The sequence below is a fragment of the Cyprinus carpio genome, chromosome B17 (assembly GCF_018340385.1).
Source record: "Cyprinus carpio isolate SPL01 chromosome B17, ASM1834038v1, whole genome shotgun sequence".
Classification (NCBI taxonomy): domain Eukaryota; kingdom Metazoa; phylum Chordata; class Actinopteri; order Cypriniformes; family Cyprinidae; genus Cyprinus; species Cyprinus carpio.
In genome coordinates, this window is record NC_056613.1 from 12,400,131 (window position 1) to 12,418,980 (window position 18,850).

The 18,850-nt window shown below is 38.3% G+C and overlaps 3 protein-coding genes across 7 annotated transcripts; 1 reads left to right on the forward strand and 2 right to left on the reverse strand.

Moving 5' to 3' along the window:
- Positions 1-1,036: 1,036 nt before the first annotated feature.
- On the forward strand, positions 1,037-6,658 carry selenon (selenoprotein N). Its single transcript, XM_019121324.2, has 12 exons — positions 1,037-1,428; positions 2,215-2,332; positions 2,513-2,643; positions 2,747-2,959; positions 3,181-3,305; positions 3,485-3,622; positions 4,055-4,136; positions 4,311-4,499; positions 4,908-5,013; positions 5,215-5,327; positions 5,443-5,544; positions 5,629-6,658. Exons 1-12 carry the CDS (start codon positions 1,237-1,239, stop codon positions 5,797-5,799), a joined length of 1,680 nt encoding a protein of 559 aa, XP_018976869.1. The 5' UTR covers positions 1,037-1,236; the 3' UTR covers positions 5,800-6,658.
- Positions 6,659-7,436: 778 nt separating this feature from the next.
- On the reverse strand, positions 7,437-18,712 carry si:ch211-15d5.11 (oxidation resistance protein 1). Of its 5 annotated transcripts, XM_042742288.1 has the most exons (16): positions 18,243-18,263; positions 17,839-17,840; positions 17,464-17,687; positions 17,202-17,365; positions 16,630-16,697; positions 14,654-14,806; positions 14,354-14,485; positions 14,070-14,251; positions 13,588-13,820; positions 13,358-13,505; positions 13,068-13,263; positions 9,388-9,498; positions 9,124-9,276; positions 8,842-8,937; positions 8,663-8,736; positions 7,437-8,551 (listed from the first exon to the last, which is right to left on the reverse strand). In XM_042742288.1, exons 3-16 carry the CDS (start codon positions 17,523-17,525, stop codon positions 8,416-8,418), a joined length of 1,908 nt encoding a protein of 635 aa, XP_042598222.1. In that variant the 5' UTR covers positions 17,526-17,687; positions 17,839-17,840; positions 18,243-18,263; the 3' UTR covers positions 7,437-8,415. The 5 variants fall into 5 exon arrangements, with proteins under 5 accessions (XP_042598222.1, XP_042598220.1, XP_042598223.1 ...); XM_042742286.1 differs by lacking the exons at positions 17,839-17,840; positions 18,243-18,263 and adding an exon at positions 18,413-18,712; XM_042742289.1 differs by lacking the exons at positions 17,839-17,840; positions 18,243-18,263 and adding an exon at positions 18,413-18,711 and having other exon boundaries at positions 13,086-13,263.
- On the reverse strand, positions 10,305-13,040 carry LOC109108154. The gene is made up of 2 exons (XM_019121327.2): positions 11,479-13,040; positions 10,305-10,984 (listed from the first exon to the last, which is right to left on the reverse strand). The coding sequence occupies exons 1-2, from the start codon at positions 11,872-11,874 to the stop codon at positions 10,466-10,468; spliced, it is 915 nt and encodes a 304-aa protein (XP_018976872.2). The 5' UTR covers positions 11,875-13,040; the 3' UTR covers positions 10,305-10,465.
- Positions 18,713-18,850: the final 138 nt, after the last annotated feature.

Below are 18,850 nucleotides of genomic sequence, written 5' to 3' on the forward strand. Positions count from 1 at the left end.
TTTTAATGTACACATCAGAATAAGCATGTTGTTTGAATTTTTACATAAATATTGTTACACTGAATGACAATGTTACATTATTTCAACCAAATTTTTACATTTTATCCTCCAAAAACTTATTTGAAACCTTAAAAGCAGACACTTAACTTACATTTAATGTGCTTTCTATGGACATAAAATCACTTTTGTAAATTTCTTTTGATGCGGACATCTTAATGTCTTTGACCCATAAACATAAAAAGTTCAACAATGAGACAAACTGCTGTAGGCCTCTATTGACATAGATGCACTTTATTGCTCTGGCCACATCTGCAGTCCTCATGCAGGTGATCAGGGACCCTGGGCAACTTCTGGTGTTTTTCGAATCAGTAGAAAGTCTCTTTAATGTCCAACGGTATTGTAACTGTGGCTGGGTTTTTTTTTTTTTTTTTAGTTTATTTGTCATGTGCCCTTCTGGAACAATAGCATGTATGTGTATATTCTAAAATGAAGTCAATGCTAGCAAACCGTTAATGATATAAAAGCATAAAACCTAATCCAGTAATCTGTTATGGGAAAAACATGAAAATGTATTGATTAAAGACTGTGGGACCCTCAATTATGGTTTTATGCTTGGGATCACAACAGTTGTAATTTACAGATCCTTTTCCTTGTCCTTTATTCATCGTTTCCTAATCTTTAATAATATTATTATTGACTTAATTCTTCGGTTCTCACTTAATATTAACAGAAATAATTGTACAACTGTAATCTACACGCCTTGTCTGCCTGTGGTTGAAATGTCCTTTTCGTGGACATAACACATATTTAACTGTATTAGCACGAAGGACAAAAAGACAGATCCAGTACATTCTTTGGCCCCGAAACGTGTAATTACGGTCGTACATTATAAGTCGTTTCAAAACCTACTTGGCTGCCTAGCTAGACAGCATTTTGGCCAACTTAGTGCCGCTCCAAATGTTGCATAGACAGGCAGCTCACTAGATTTGAACAAACGCCCATCGAGTTCAAAGGCATGAATGTGCGCGCTGGCCCTTTAAGAGCGACGGACGTGATCCACAAGCAGGAGAAGCAGGAGTGATTTCCTCTTGCGCCGCTACGATGTGACGGCTCACTGTGCACCGGAGACGAGCCCATGACTACAGGGTGACTTCCCTTAAGAGTTTTTATATCACCCTGGGCTATTTTTGTGGCCCAGTAGTGATTTACAGAGCAGATAGAGACGTTTATTAGAGGATGGCCGCAGACGTGGATAAAACTCCTGCCGGAGAGCCCAAGGATGATCATGATGAAGATCGCGCGACTCCATCCAGCAGACGCGCTCGCTCACGTTTCAAGCAACTCTCCAGTTTATTTCTAATCGCTGCTGTTCCTTTATTCGGCTTTTGCATTAAATATTACCAGGACACCCAGCTTGTGAAACGACATGTAAGTTAATACCAGTTTGGTCAGATTTTCATTGCAGTTTGACCTGTGAAGGAGAGATGCTTCTCAGAACCATGAGAGATACTGCAGCTGTTCGAGCCACATGTAGTCCTTGCAGATTTAAACATTGCTTTTCTAAGATTAATTTTTGAACTGTCTTTGCCACGTCTTCTTTTGTTATATGGGAACATTAAACTTACATCTGGTGCTCCAGCTGCCCGCTGTTTTATTAGGGTTGGATAATTGCCACAGCTGGGCAAGACTGTTAGAACAGCAACCCCCCTCTTTCTCATATATCTGTGTTACTTCTGTGTCGCTTCCTATATTAACCAGATTCTCCAGGCTGCCCTCCTACTCAGACTGATAATAGACCCAGACACAACATAAAAAGTATGTCAGGAATTCAGTTTAAAATAAAAAGACGTAGACATCATTGTGTCCCGTTGCCTTGGGGCAAGTATTCTGCTGTCCTTTCTAGTGTACGACTCGTTCTTTTGAGTCGAATCTTTTCAATCAATCAATTGATTTGGTTCACAGAGCCGAAAAAACATAATAAAAAGCATTTTATTAAAGCGGTTATTTTACCCCATGATGTATTTGAGATTTTTAATATTTAATAAAATGACACAATGTCAGGGAACAGAGGATAACAAATACACCCTGTTGTAAAATAATTGCTAAATTGTTTGCTGAACCGGTTCTTTGTAACAGACTGTTCAGAAGAGCTAATTGCAAAATGATTGTGTTTTTCCATCACTGGAGCAGCCTGATAACAGATTTCTGTTGCAGGAGGCAGGATTGAAGGCGCTGGGAGCAGACGGACTCTTTTTCTTCTCATCCCTGGATACCGATCATGACCTCTATCTCAGTCCAGAGGAATTCAAACCGATTGCAGAAAAACTCACAGGTATTATTCTTGGTGTCTGTGCATTTGCAGAGCATAACGCCTTTTCACAAGTAGATATTGTCTATTGAAGCAGAATTAAGATGCTTCAAGATTATGTTCTCCATCACTGTAAAAAGTGGAATTCCAGCTGAGAGTTTCAAAGCATTGTTGCAAAGCCTGATGTACATCTCTGTTGCCTGGGTGTGGCACCTCCCCCAGAGTTTGAAGAGGAGATACCACACGATCCGAATGGAGAGACGCTGACCCTGCATGCTAAAATGCAGCCGTTACTGCTGGAAAGCATGACTAAGAGCAAAGATGGCTTTCTAGGGGTAATTTAAACATTAAACATTAATAAATTCATCTGAACTGTTACAAGGTGCATACCCAAAATGTGCTTATAAGGTAAATTGAGAGCAGCATCTGTCTCATCAGGTTTCACACAGCTCTCTTAGTGGGCTGAGATCTTGGAAACATCCAGCTGTTCCTTCATCCACATTTTATGCCAGTCAGTTCAAGGTCTTCCTGCCACCCAGTGGTAAATCGGCCCTGGGTGACACTTGGTGGATCATTCCCAGCGAACTGAACATCTTCACCGGCTACCTACCCAACAACCGCTATCATCCTCCCACACCACGAGGCAAAGAGGTACAAATACACCTTTCATTTTTATAAATGAGTTCAAATTAGTTTAGATGCTTGAGCTGAATCACATCAACAAAACCCTTTTCGTTTAATATTACTTTGGTTTAACCACATTGTTGAAAAATGAGTGATCTGAGGTTATCAAGAGCTATTTGATCAAGAAGACTGATTCAGTTTCTGTTTAATTGGTGGATAGAGGATGTGATCATTTCATTTCTCTGCAGGTACTGATCCACTCTCTGCTGAGTATGTTCCACCCGCGGCCTTTTGTGAAATCCCGCTTTGCTCCACAGGGGGCTGTGGCTTGTATAAGGGCTGCTAGTGATTTCTATTATGACATTGTTTTCAGGTGAGTTAAAATAAAACATGCTGTCATGTTTGAATAAGGTTTTTGTCATCCAGAATAAATGGGATTTTCTTAAAATCAAGTAGAAGTTTACTTTGTATGTCACCTAAAGAATATCTGATTGAATATCTGAGTGTTTTGAGCCTCCGACTGAAGCTTATCTTATTGCGTTACTATTACAGAATCCATGCTGAGTTCCAGCTAAATGATGTTCCAGGCTTTCCATTCTGGTTCACTCCTGGGCAGTTTGCTGGTAACATCATCCTCTCCAAAGATGCTTCTCACGTCCGAGAGTTTCACCTCTACGTCCCAAATGACAAGTCAGTCTTCCCTCCACTATTCCTAACTGCACACACTTTTAAGGTGCTGAGTGTAGGGCTGCGTAATTATTCGTGATCATGATTTCTATTTCTCAAGATTATTTTAGCATAATTGCCTGCAATATTTACCCTCTGGTTCCACATGCTTCCATATTGATAGAAAAAACATTGACATAATTTGGAATAATAACTAGAAATATAACAGTTTTAGTTCTTAATAATGTAGAGACTGTGTTAAATAATATAACAAATCTAATGTGACTTGACATTCTTTTCATTTGTAAAAGGGCAATAATTATTCAGATTAAATGTAAAAAGAAATTGATCAATATTTGTGATTTAATAATTGCAGTTAACTTTTTTGCGCAAAATAATTTGATCAGTTTAACCATTATTCTGCAGCCCTAGTTGATTGTGTGTTTTACGTGGCAGGTCTCTGAATGTGGACATGGAGTGGCTTTATGGGGCCAGTGAGAGCAGCAACATGGAGGTGGATATTGGATACCTACCTCAGGTTTGTGCTCATGTTTATCCAGAACATCTTCTGAGGGTTTTGATTTGTGGTATGCATAATACAAAAGTGCTTCTCCTGACATTGCTGTATGCTTTTTAGTCAGTTTTTTCAGTCAAAGCCATGCATTGTATTATTAGCTTAAATACACAAAGTAAATGCTGTATATGTTTACAGATGGAGCTCAGGGCAGAGGGTCCCTCCACTCCCTCAGTGATCTATGACGAGCAGGGGAACATGATTGACAGCCGAGGGGAAGGAGGAGAGCCCATTCAGTTTGTCTTTGAGGAGATTGTCTGGAGTGCAGAGCTGAGCAGAGAAGAAGCATCCGGACATCTGGAGGTCACAATGTACCCATTTAAAAAGGTGAGTCCCCCGACTCTCAATCAACAAACTCTTTTTCTGTATCACAGATTCATACTTAAACATCTTAAAATTTGTTGTTAAGAGTCTGCAGCAACACTGCCCTGTTAAATATGCTGGTTAGGTATGTTTTGAAGAATGGCTGCTGGTTTGAGCTGCTTTAACCTGGTCATGTGCTCGTCCTAAGCTGGTTCTAAGAAACTAGCTCCTGCTTAGGACCAGCTCAAACCAGCAGCCAGGCTTCAAAACACACCTAACCAGCATATGCTGGATTTTTCAACAGGGTGAACAGATGTTCTTTCAAGATACACATTTTTTGGTGATGTTGGTTGAATAGATGTTTAACAGATAAATAGAAATGTTTGCAATGTTGTCATTATCAATCTCATCAGTGGGTTTTCTTTTTGGAAGGTGCCATATTTACCATTCAGTGAGGCCTTTAGCAGAGCTGATGCAGAGAAGAAGCTGGTTCACTCCATCCTGCTCTGGGGCGCCCTGGATGACCAGTCATGCTGAGGTAAGACACCCAAAAATGGGAATAACAAAGAATACGAACAACTGGAGCAGTGAAGTTTGGCCACAGTGGTCAGCATGACTTTATCTGTATCTTGATGTCTGCTGACAGTGTTATAGCTAGAGTTCTAGGATTCTTTCAGCTACATTAGATGTTTCTCTAATTTACGTTCTGTGCACTTCTCTTCCTCCTTATCTGTGTTAGGTTCGGGGCGGACTCTTCGAGAGACGGTCCTCGAGAGTTCGCCCGTTTTGGCCTTGCTCAACCAGAGCTTCATCAGCAGCTGGTCTCTAGTCAAAGAGCTGGAGGATCTGCAGGTGGGGTGTTTGAGTCATTAAGCTGTCACATGTTGTTAAGCTAAGGGTTAGGGTTAGGAAGTTGTCCTTATTTAGACTAATTAAGTGTTTAACCTTTGTGTTTAACCTAATTTAGGGTGATAAGAAGAATCTGGACTTGAGTAAAAAGGCTCGTTTACATTTGGAAGAGTATACTTTTCCAGTGGAGATGATGGTGGCGCTGCCCAATGGCACTGTGGTGAGTCTTCTTTAGCTTTCTTAACCAGCTGGGTCAGTCTGTGCCAAATGCTTGTTTCAATGAATGTCACTCTAACTTCTCCAGGTCCATCACATCAATGCTAATAATTTCCTGGACCAGACATCCATGAAACCAGAAGAGGAAGAGGGGCCTGCTATCAGTTTCTCAGCAGGTTTTGAGGATCCTTCAACTTCCACATACATTCGCTTCCTACAGGAAGGACTCGAAAAGGCCAGACCTTACCTGGAATCATAAAATTGTTTCTCTCCATTGGTGCACATTAGAGATAAATGAGGGGAGTATATGAGGGAGAAAGAAAGGAAGCACTGATATCAGCTCTGCTCCCACGTGTCTGATTTTAGGAATGGAATGTGGAGGAGCTGACACAATTTCTTCATTTAGGAGGGAGCTGGTGGCCACATCTTAGGAGTGACACAGTCCATGTAAAAGTGCACAAAGTAACATCATGTTGTCACAAGAGTGTGGTATGTCACACAGTGAAACCTAAAGAGTGTTTAACTGTACACAACAACATAATCTCAATTAAGTCATATATTTTTATATAGAAAATTTGCCGATTTTGTGCAAACCTTACACTTTCCTGAGTGACGAATGTCATTAGTCTTAGATCCATTGTTCAGACTAATGAACTGATACGGCATTATGTTGTATATTGATCTGATAAAACCACTTTTATACTTTTGTGTCATACATACAAAGTAACTTATGTTTTTGCTGCATCATTTTAGTTTGTTATTCCAGATAGTCCTGTAGGACACAGAACTTTGCAGGCTGTGGCTTCCTGGATTAGGCAGTTTGTGATGGTCTGGTCTGAAATCCCAATCAGGGTGAGAGCAGACCTGATGTTGTTGTTAAGTCTGTGGAAGCGACGTCTGCTTTTCTGTGTCTGAACAGAATACTGGCACTATGCTAAAACACACACAAAGTGAAGCTTTGGATTACAGCTCAACCGCACAGCTGCAGGAAAGCTGCCATGGGCTCTAATATATCACTCCTGAAATCCACTTTTGTCTAAGGGTGGAGGTACGTAATGGTCAGTTAGGAACAACACATTTTTTGTCTTTTATAAATTAAATAAAATGCAAAAAACTCATTTGCACTCATGTCTGATTCTTTCTACCACATTTAAGCTGAAGACCAGAGCAGAAACAGGAAGGAATGCTAGATTTAAAATGTAAGGTGGCATGGTGTTCATTGTCTTTAAACTGTGCATTAGGTTGTTAATCTTTCCAGCAGATAACTTTTGCACTACTGTTCAAAAGTTTGGGATCTATGAGATTTGTTTAAATGTTTTTAAAATGAGTCACTTATCCTGACAATTCATTTGATCTAAAATACTGTAGTAGTATAAAATATTACTACAATTGAAACTATCTTTTATATTTTAAATATAAAAATTATATTTTCCTGTGAGGGCAGAGTCTTCAGTGTCACATGATCCCACAGAAATCATTCTTATACCATGGATCCACAGGATTTTGAGCTCCACAGAAATCATTCTTATATGCTGATTATAACCACAAAAGTCTTCAGTGTCACATGATCCCACAGAAATCATTCTTATATGCTGATTTGATGCTCAAAAAACATCCTTATCAATGTTGAAAATAGTTGTAGACACTGTGATACATTTTATAAGGGTGAAATAGATGACTAGAATGTTCAAAAGAAATCTTTTGTAAAGTTATAAATGTCTCTACTGTCACTTATGATCAATTTAATGTGTCCTTGCTGAATATTGTTCTGACCCCAAACTTTTGAATGGTAGTGCATGAAATACCATCCCTATAACTGCAGGTTTATGTAAATGCAATTCTCTACTGGCGTCAAATAAATACAATATGATTTTTTTTTATATAAATAAAACAGTGTTGTTGTTAATCTGATGTTTTATTAGGTAATGAGTTAATGAACACTTTCAGCATCGAGTGACTGCATTTTCACATATATAAATATTGCATTGTTTTGTTGGACTATAATTTTTGACATTTTTAGAATCATTTTTTGTACAGATAACTTGGTGAACTGGTGTCATTACCAATGTAAGAGTTATTTACAGAAAGAAGGTTTTCCTACAGGCTAGGAATGCATCCACACAGGTACTTAGGACTTTTTGTGGATGTCTAAGAAAGGTTTGTTGGACCCAAAGCCTCTCAAGACTTGAAACATGCAACTCAGGGGTTTGTGTGAAGTTTTATGTGTGTGGTATTCAACCCAAAGTCATTTCAGTCTTGGTTTTGTATTGGCTTGAGTGATGAGAAACATTTTCCATGTGTAAAAGTACAGCTGTGGGTTTAAACTAATGCCTAAACCAGTGTTTATAGCTGATGCTGTGCTAAATAACAGCGGGCGAGGCTTTAATCAGTGCTATTTAGTCAGGGCGTTGCTTATTTTTGTTGAATCCTAAAGTAACAGATAAAAAAAAAAAATCCCTCATCACAGTAATATTCAAGCTGTAACCAGAGCTGCAGTAACAATGCAGGATCCACAAACAACCTCACCAGTACAAACACGTACTGCTCAGATAATGTTATTTGGACAGAGTCCTCCATTTTGTCCCAGAACTCACCTAAAGATATTATTTCTTGTACGATGAAGTGCACACATTCAAATAATGAATTGGACCCAAATGCATCTTAATCACAAGACGAAACAGATTTTTTTCATCATGATGGTAAAGATGTTAGGTGAGCTTTCATTCCCTTCAAGCAGATTATTCAGCGTTCAGAGTTTGCAGTGTCTCTTTCCTTTGATTTTCAGTTGTCAGTAAACTGGAGAATTGGTTTATCTGTTAATGGCCATATTTCCACTAAATCATGATGTTTTAGATTATTTTGAATGCTTGTAGTGTCAGCCGAATGTCCAGGCTTCCAACTCCAGAATTGTGAAGTCGTTGGTCTCAGACAGGCTGCAGTTATTAAAGGTGAAACAGGGGCTGCTTCTGCCCAAGAACAACCTCTCGTCCACCCACAAACCAAAGTGACCACTGGGATGAAAAGAAACAAATTCAGTTTATAAGTCTAAAATTTAGAATAAGTAGTAAGCAGCTCTGCATTCAGATTTGCACTTTAACATTTTGCAGAGTACTAATATGTACCTTCCTCCTCCAATGGCAAAAGAGTCCAAATCTCCTTTGATAAAAAACGAGTTTTCTCCAGTCCAACGGAAACATTAAAGGAAACAAATGTAAAGTTAAAGGTATTGTCATTGTAAACCAGTCTATTTGTTCCCTCAATGACAATAAATATGCTCAAATGTGTCTTTATTGGAATTTACCTTAAAACGTGGATGAGACAGGAACAGAAAGGTCTCTCCAGTACCATAAAATGCTTCACTAGGATGCAACGGATGTGAGAGGAAGCTCCCAAAAACCTGAGAAGTTGTAAAAACCACTCAATAACTAACCAAAACAGACTTACCAAAGTAAAACATCGGTCTTAGGTCAAAATTACAAGTGGATGCAATATATCAATTTAGTGTAGGGAATTAACATCACATGAACAGTGATCATTGACCTTTAGATGTCCATTCTGATTAGAGCTGTGAAAAATGTATGACCTGCTGGTTGTGATCCTTGATGAGAATCAGCACAGGCGAGTCTGTGGTGCTGAGTTTCCTGTAAAGGGTCTTGAGACTGGCCCCGTGTTTGTCCGTGCTGTAGGACAGCTGCCACGTGTGTCCGACTGTACGTGGAGGCAGCTCTTTTGAGATCTGAGAGAAAACATTTTACTACTAATTAAACACACTGAGCCTCAAGAATCAGGTCAATGCTGCATGAATTTGGCTACACATTAATGTTCATATATGCTAGTGCGTACTGACCTCTCTGACTTGTTGGGCATCCAGGATGACACTCTGGTTCAGAATGTGACTCAAACCTTCTGGTTCAGTAGAGACAGACGCTTTCGGTGCACTCTCCTCCACTGACACCATCTGTACAGGAACAACATGTGTATGACTCACCAACTCATACATCACTGTTTAATAGTCTGGGGTCATAAGTTTTGTTATTTTTTATTTATTTATTGAAAGACATGAATACTTTTATTCAGTAATGATGCATTAATCTGATCAATAACAAAGCGATAAGATTCCTGAAAAAGTATCAATATTTCCATTCAACAATAAACATTAATAACCAATAATAAGAAATTCTTCTTGAGCACCAAATCAGCATCTTAGAATGATTTTTAAAGGATCATGTGACTCTGAAGACTGGAGTCATGGCTGCTGAAAATTCAGCTTTGGGAATTAATTACATTTATAGAAACATTCATTTTAAAATGGAAAACTTCACAAATATTTTACTGTAATTTAATCTTTCCCTTTTTTTGCGGATCCTGAACAAAAATGTGCTGCTCTTATGAAGATGACCTTTATACACACTTTTAACATTGCCATGTGTGAAAGAAACAACAACAGCTGATGCTTAAAAGCACATTCAATAAATTTCCATTTTGCTGGCTTAATAATCCTCAGTGGTATTGGACTTTAAACCCAAGAATGAATGCAATTTTACAACTACTGTGGATTCATACGGTTTGTTTGCTTCTTTTCTTATGTTTGTGATATAGGATAGGTTTACACCAAATTACATAAATCTAAATTTTCAAAATATTCTTTGACCTGTGGGTTCATTTTGTGTCTTCACATTTTCTACTAAATAGTAAAAAAATTGTATATTTAAACAATAAAAAGCATTACAAAAACTTGTGTATTAAATAAAAAATAAACTCCAGTTCAATTTCAAAGTTTTTATTCATTACACAATAAAATGTACTACACAACTACTTTTTTAAATGTACATATAAAACACCAAACATCCTTTAAAATTCTTATTTACATATTTGCATAAATATACACATATTTGCAAAATAAACGCTTAAGAAAATATTCTTTCCTATAAACAATTGTCAGTGCTACAATGATCTGTTACGTGTGTTTTTTTTTGCCCAGCCTCATACAGTATTTGATAGATCTTGAACTTAACCTCAGACTTCACCTGAGCATCAATTTTTGCCAACATGTCTACAACGACAGCAGCGAATCTGAAATCCTCACTGTCCTGCTGCATGGCCCTCTCCCTCTCCCAGTCCAGCTGCTCCAGTATCTTCAGCAGGGCGTCTTCAGTGGCAGACTTCCTCTTAGGCATTAATTCGGCAGAAGATGATGCATTGGAACAGGGTGAGATGCTTGGGTCAGGGAAGGCTGAAACTGAACAAGGCGAGGGGCTGTGTTTGGGTGACGGACAGGGTAGAAGGGGAGTGGATGGGGCGGGTGGAAGAGGCGATGATGATGGCCTGAGGGACAGAGGTAGAGGGCTTCCGGAAGTCACAGTCTCTGATGTTCCTGATGCCGGAGAGACCGGGAAGCTGTTTGACTTCAGTAGTTCCTCAAGGGAGACCACTTTACATATATCCTTGATAAAAAAAGAAAGAAAAGAAAAACACATTAATTACATTCAGGTATAAAAGGCACAAGTTGCAAACACACTTTAGAGATCATTTCTTTCATACTGCGACCTACATCCGATTGAAATGAAAGATTACTGAAAGATAATAAAAGGTAGGGCAGGACTTAACTTAAATTTCAGTAAACAGCATGACTTAAAATGTGTGCATTAAACGATGTAACATCAATCAACGTTAAAGAAATGAGGAGTGAAGTAAAACGGATTTACAGTTTCAATGAATGAGGTTCATGAGCGTCTCTTCTGTTGTTAAGTTTTTGTCTCTGTTTGAACACGGCACGTATTTAAAAAAATCTATTTTATTAGCAACCGCATTGCAACAATCATGCAAGAATATCAAAAATATGTAGAAAACAACATTGTAAGTTACACTTTTTTTCATCAATACGAGACCAGCCAGCTAGGATGCTACCATCTAAAAACATACGTTAGTTGTTTCTTACCTTCATATTTGGGTCTTTTCCCCGGTGTTTAACATATTGGGATAACCATCCCAGCTCTGCCATGAGCTTGTATGGACTGGGATCACTGCTTCTTGCGTGGACCCTCTTCTTGATCCTCACAAACTTGTCTCTTAAGTTCTTCCAGACTTTACGGCATTCTGCCTCGTCTTTCCCCGTGGAGGCAGCGACATCGCTCCACGCTTTCTGAGTCAACTGAAGGTCACTATGGTCGCGCATATTCGGATCATAGAGGTGCTTGTGCCGACGCACTTGCTCCGCTAATATTCTCTCAAAGTTATTCATTTTAATGAAGTTGCGAAATTTTGAGATATATGCACGCGCGCAATATGGCGCTGACGTCACCGCTGCGCGCGAACGCAATGCAGTGCTTGACATTCTTCTTCTTCTTATATGTTTCCGGCAGTGTAGACGCTACTGTGCGTATTACTTCCCTCCACAGGTCAAAGTTTGAACTAAATTTCATATAAACAGTCCTCTATTATGCAAGAACTGAAGAACTGCTTCAGAGATCAGTTTATGCTCATCACGGAGTCCAAACAAAGAAGTAACAGAAAACACTTCAAGTTCTGCCAATTTATCAAAAAGTGCTTTTCTTTCTACATTATACTTCCTACATTCCAAGAAAACACTGCCCTACCGTTTCCATATTCCCACATTCACATAATCCAAAAATATTCTTTCCTACAATATACAAAAATAAATTTAACCCACAATGCCCCAAGTACAAAAACATATTTTCCTAACTTCAGGTTGAATAGAAAAATAATGTCTAAAAATAATGTCTTTCCCTCAGTTCCACCCTCCTCAAGGATACGTGGATATCTATTTCTCTTCCTAAACTCTCCTTCACTATATAATCTGCCTGCTCATTCCCAATCTCCCCAGCAGAAAGTGATGCTGCAAACAAACCCAACTCTAAAAAACACCATCAAGATATCATTTACAATATCAGATCGTACTTTAGATTTTAGTGCTTGACATTCACGGCTGTTGGCGCTTTAGTATAAAACAGCTTTTTCTTTAAAAGATTGATATGACTAGACTACACCTGTAATCTAAATTAAGAAACGAATATGGAATTTTCGAGTGTACAGAGTCTGTGTGGAAAAATAGAGCTGTTCATTATACAAGAAGAGCTACCAAAACAACACAAAGTTTCTAATAAATACAAGTGAGCTGAAGAGACAAACATTTCAAAACTGCGATTTTACAGATGAACGTATAAATGTTTAATCCTTATTCCTATCATATTAATATTTCTAACTAACATTCCTGAAAAATAAATGTCTAGCTTGCATGTAAGAGCTACCTCAAGGTGGCTGGTTAATAACCACAAGATCTAAAACATTATAGTTAAAGCTAAAATTATTAAAATTATTTACATACATAAAGACTTAAACTACTGTTAGTATTCTTTAAGTCTCTTAAGCTCACCAAGGCTGCTTTTTTGTGACTTCATTGTCATAGAAGCAACACTACAGGTCCACGAACATGGTTGAGCAGTGAATTATGACGTTTACACATTATTTGCAAATTTGCGAAATATGAGTTGTTTGTTCAATCCGTACATTTAGTAAATGACTGACCTCCCAGTCCTCCCCAGCCTGGCCTTCTCGTGGAGACCCCTCCTCCTCCTCCTGCTCCTCCTGCTCCTCCTCATCCAGAAGCACAAAATCCTCTTCATCTGCTTCGTCCCCTTCTCCTCCCTCCAGAATGCACAGGTCCGGCCGATGCTGGCTCAGGTAAGCGTGAAGCTCGTCTGACCTACAGCACAAAACATCAGACAGAAAAAAGAAGAAACAAGAAAGTGAGATGAAGCAGCTTGTGTTCATTTCACCAGGCAGCCTGTGTTAAGTACCTTTCCTGCTGCATGGTGAACCAGGCATCCCTGGAGGGGATTTTAGGTTTAGAGAAAGCCTTTTTCTTTGCATGCTGAAGCTTCTGTCGAATTCTCACAAACATCAGAGATCCGTTTACACCACTACTAGATGTAGCAGCACAAGTACCTGATGAGTAAAAAGAGCTATAACTATATTAAGTGATAAAAAGAGATAATCCTTGTTTTTATTTGTACTATAAAATGATTACCTAACAATTGTCTTTCCAAATATGATTGCTCCGACTCCAAAGTCAGCTGTCTCTCAGTTTCGGCCATGTCCCCTGCCTCTCCACCTTCCTCATCCTCTTCCTCAGGATTTGCAGCTGGAGTTGGTGTCGGATCATGTGAAACAGAGGACTTGGGAGCAAGAACGGCCTCTAATACTGACTGATGGGTTTTCTTGTGCTCTTTTTTGCTCTTTGATGGCTTACAACTGTTACATCTGAAAAAAAAAGTGATGATTAATGTGCTTGTGCAGTGAAGGGAAGGCAAAAAACAATCAAGGTGTGGAATTTTAAAATGTAGCCTGGGGGGTGCTATATATAATATATCTGTGTGTGTGTGTGTGTGTGTGTGATGTTAAAACGTTAGTACAACTAGTACAAAAGTACTACTTAGTGCTGTAATAAAATGGCAGGAAGCCAATTATTTAATTTTGGAAACTGCATCCCAGCAGTAAAGCAGCAAGCACCTGTATGTCTTGTTGAAGTGAATGTGAGAGATGTCCGTGTAGAAGGACACTGAGGTAAGATCATCCACAGAGCAGGAGAATACATATTCTTCACAGCCATTCTCCTGAACAAGTGGTTGAGACTTCTGAGGGTCAAAGAAGATCTTATTGGACGTCACCAGCAATATTCCAGCGACCACACCCTAGTGAGACAAACAGAATGGAGAGTTAGAAGTTGAGTATGCTGTATTTTAAGAAATGTACTGGGAATACAGAACAGCATAACATGAACAGAACATTCTCACCTTTCTGTCTGTGATGTAACGAGAGAATAGTTTGAGGCAAGACAAACCAGCTGGCCCCTCTCCCTGAGAGCATTCAGACGGGAGAGCCAATAGACATACATTTCCATCAGGTAAAGGAACCGCCTCCACATCCTAAGAGAGATGAATAAACATCACACAACGCAGCAGAAAAAGCCATTGTGAACCACTACACAATGGCATCACAAAGAGCTTAAAATGTCTACAGACCAGCTATATTGAGATTTACCACGCTTATGCACTGACAACATTTACAGTTTCTTAACACTTGTACGCTCTTACTGTCAGCTTGTCATATTCTGCATCTGTGGAAGGAGACACAAGAGTCGCGGTTCCCACAACACCAACGTCGAGCGCAGGATCGAGGCTATGCTCTTGTCTAGAACGCAGGTCAGAAGCCGTCTCCGTAGAAGTTGAGGCCTTGTTCTTGGGTAACTGTTTGAGGTGGTTCATAAGGAAAGACATAGTCACACTGAAAACAGTTTCACTTCCCTTCCTTCCACACTGCTGTGCACCCCCTCATTTGCTTATTCATAGCCCTTTGACATCAGATGACTGGACAGAGTCACAGCAGCCAGAAACTGTGAGCCAATCACACAGATGCAGAATTCATGCAAATGGGATCATAGGATGCTGACAGTTCCTGTCATAGATTACTGGCCTAGATTACTGTCTTCCTGTGTATTTAAGAAAATAGCAGAACTGTCCTGATAGATTTCATACATAAAGCACAAAACGAATGTGGGCTTAACTGTGACTTTCTTTCAAAGAACATGAACCGTAAAGACAGCCTATGGGCCTGTGAGGTTGAGTGGAGACTTACTAAACAGAGCATATTAGAAAGATATCTGAAGGATCTTGTGACACTAAAGTCTGGAGTAATTCAGCTTCGCCATTACAGAAATACATTTCATTTTTAAATGTATTACAATAAAAAACAGTAATAATACAGTAAATGTAATAATATTTAATAATCTTAAAGTTTTACTGTATTTTGATTAAACAATCACAACCTTGATGCGAATAAGAAACTTCTTCCAAATAAATAAATAAATAAATAAATAAAACACAGACCCCAAACCTTTGAACAGTAGTGTATAAAAGTAAATACAATAAATATGATTTAATATGAATAACAAAAAATAAATAGGGACAACTTAAATAAAACCTTTGCAAAAACAATTCTGACCTTTATTTCTGGTTTTATTCTTTCCATAAACTGAAAGGTGGAGTTCTTTTTGTTCTTTGTCACACAAATCAATGAACTCTGTGCACAGTGTAATGATGTCTGATCACCCAAACTCACATTTTTCAGTCGCTGTTGCTTTGCTACAGACAACTGTATCCAGGCATGCAAAATATTGTTGATAGCATGCAAATCACAAATCCACACAAACATCTGTTGTTCTTATACTGGTATAATGATTTGCATAGTTTTAACTTTAACTTTAAATTTTTAACTTTAAACCTACATCACAACTTTCAGCACTTTGACAATGATTTCTAGACTTAAAACTGTTTAAACCCAGCATACTTCGTAGCATAATATAAGGCAGTTTATTTCCAAATGGTGAAAAAAGTTAAACTGTGAATTTTAATTTGAGGAGTATTGCAACACATCTCATCTGGTGGAGCTTCAATAACCATGGACACAATAAACTACATTTTCAAACATTGAGTCTCTGTGGAATGCTATTCAAACAATATTTCATCTCGCACATAAGAGACGAGAAGAGACGAGAAGAGACGAGAAGAGAAGAGAAGAGAAGAGAAGAGAAGAGAAGAGACGAGACGAGAAGAGGAAGAGAAGAAGAGAGAAAGAGACGAGACGAGACGAGACGAGACGAGACGAGACGAGAGGAGAGAAGAGAAGAGAAGAGAAGAGAAGAGAAGAGAAGAGAAGAGAAGAGAAGAGAAGAGATTTTGCTGGGTCATCAGATTAAGCCAAGTTTATTAATTCATTTTAATTAATGAAATATTAGTTACCAAATTCTTTGCAGTCCATATTCTCCCAATATATTTGTTGTAATGTTTCCATGTTCTTCTTGAAATATCCATTCGGACAGTTTCACTCGAGTTATTTCACAGCTTGACTAGACAGCGTGGGGTGTTTCAGTAACCTTTGTTCTAAAGTTATCAGTAGATGACAGTAATGTATGACATAATGTTGGCTGTTATATTTATGGGGACTTCTATCATTTATCAACAGGATTATGAAGGCGATGGAGTGTGTGAATAAGCTTGAAAACTTTACTCACTCCATGTTCATTGTTCCCGCATGACTCCAAAGTCTTCGTTGTTGGATCTTTAGCAGGAAACGCAGCCTCTATGAAGATAAAATGCAAAAACATCGACTAGAGTGAAAGCAGATGTGTTTGTTTCTTCAGCCGTTTAAGCTAAAGACACACAGCAAGCAGTAACTAATTTTAAACCTGTGTGTGACAGTAACAGTTGAATTATTGTCAATGTTGACATTTTTTGTTGCTTTTGTTTGCTTAATATTTTTGTGGAATCTGTGATGCATTTTTTCAGGATTCATTGAATGTAATGTTTTTATTAAATGGAAATATTTTGTAACCTTATAAATGTCTTTACTGTTACTTTTGATCAGTTAATGCAACGTTTCTGAATAAAAGTGTTAATTTCTTTAAAAACAAATCTTATTGACCCCAAAACTTTGAACAGTAATGCAAATCCTTACTCCTTAATCCTAACTCTGTTTGCCATAATCAAAAAAGTTACTTTAAAATCAACACTATTAAAGTATAATATGGTTAGGTGCCTTTCAAATCAGTTAATTGTCAATCATTGTAAATGGTCATTCACATACCCTTTAGATAGTACTGTCTCAGTTTGGGGTTCCGGATTTGGTGATGTCCTTTGACGCACTCCTGCCCAACACTCTTTCCCAGTGCAACCTGAGTGCCAATGGAACACTGAGCAGTAATGAAGCCTGGAGGCTGCGAAATTCCAGCCGGCAGCTTTGATCCCAATCTAAAGAAAAATAATGACACGGGTTTCTTTATGAGCTTGATCTAAACATTGATGATTTCTTTTTTCCATCTATTCCTTTAGACGAAGCCAAACTTTACCTGTTCTTAACATTTCCAAAGTAGCTGGCTCTGCTCTTGTTTCTCTGAGCTCTGTGGTCCATGAGGTTTGACTGCTGAGACTGAAAAATGGCCAGTCGAAAATGTTTACCCTTCCAGTGCAAGAATCAGTGATGGAACGACTGCCCACTGCTGTGTCGGCATCTGGAAATCTTCCTCCTTCTTCTCACCATCCTCTTCAGCATTCACTTCACTCTACAGAAAACCTGCAATATGAGAGGGAGAAGGGAAATTAATATTTGGTTTACTTCCCCTTTTTTATTTTATGTACTATTTTATTATTTAGTTGATATATATATATATATATTATAATTTGGTAAAATAAAAGACATTTTCTCTTTATATCCATATACTGACAACTGAAAGACATTTTCTCTTTATATCCATATACTGACATTAAATATTCAGAAAATACACACAGTCTGTCAAAAGGCACAGGTAGGCATATTTAGGCAAATTGTCCTACTTGAACCCAATATACAGCAAATACCAGGTCCAGTATTTATGTGGTTCATCCAAGATACACAAGATTCTAAAAACAGATGCTTAAAGCAGATTCAGTCATTTAAAGCAGAAGCAATAATCAGGCCCAAAAATAGCACAAGATGGGGATTGTTGTTATTGTCTAATGTGCTGCTGCAGGCCCGAGCTGCATCACAATCAATGTCGCACTTCTGTGTCTAACAGCCACGTTAACAGATATATATATATATACATTAATAATAAACACTTTAATATCCGATGTCACACGCTACTGTCACTTTGCTGAATCCTTGATAGAGCATTGCTGTCCGTCCTGATTAAAATTCTTCAGCAGTAATCCTAATGATGGACCACTTATTGGAATAGCGTTTATGTGTTCCTCTAAACTTGTCACTAAACTTGAGTTATAAAGGTCTGAAAACTCATTAAATACATGCATTTGTTTTACCTCGGTCTTTAATGATCGGATATAACGACCAGCTGATCGGGACGCTCCGCATGATGCTCTGTCGTGTGTTTTGATGCCGCTGCAGTGAATCTGTCACCAGCCATTAGATAACAGAACAAGACCGCACGATTAAACTCGAACTTTCTCTTAAATTCACAGTTTTAATCGAAATGTCGTTGTAAAATGCACCGACTGAAAAGCCCTCTCTCTATATATATTTGAATTTATATATCTACATTTGTTTCAGTATAGTATGGCTAAGCAGCTATATCAACTTTATCTGCAGGGTGACTTTTATTTTATTATTTTTTATATATTTTATTTAAAAAAACAATAAATACATAAACCAGACTCGTATGTCTTAAAAATGTAAAAGCATAAAATCTTAAATCTATTTTTATTTATATAAACACATTTGTTTTAAAGCGGTACATTTGA

What these genes read in the sequence shown, in the direction of transcription:
- LOC109108154 (XM_019121327.2), bottom strand. Translation starts at nt 11,874, where the DNA reads ATGTCAAGCACTGCATTGCGTTCGCGCGCAGCGGTGACGTCAGCGCCA. An exon ending in GAAAAGACCCAAATATGAAG is followed by an intron (nt 10,985 to 11,478) that starts GTAAGAAACAAC and finishes TTTTTTATCAAG; the next exon opens with GATATATGTAAAGTGGTCTC.
- si:ch211-15d5.11 (XM_042742286.1), bottom strand. Translation starts at nt 17,525, where the DNA reads ATGGACCACAGAGCTCAGAGAAACAAGAGCAGAGCCAGCTACTTTGGA. An exon ending in GTTACATCACAGACAGAAAG is followed by an intron (nt 14,252 to 14,353) that starts GTGAGAATGTTC and finishes TTGTCTCACTAG; the next exon opens with GGTGTGGTCGCTGGAATATT. An exon ending in CACTTCAACAAGACATACAG is followed by an intron (nt 13,821 to 14,069) that starts GTGCTTGCTGCT and finishes TTTTTTTTTCAG; the next exon opens with ATGTAACAGTTGTAAGCCAT.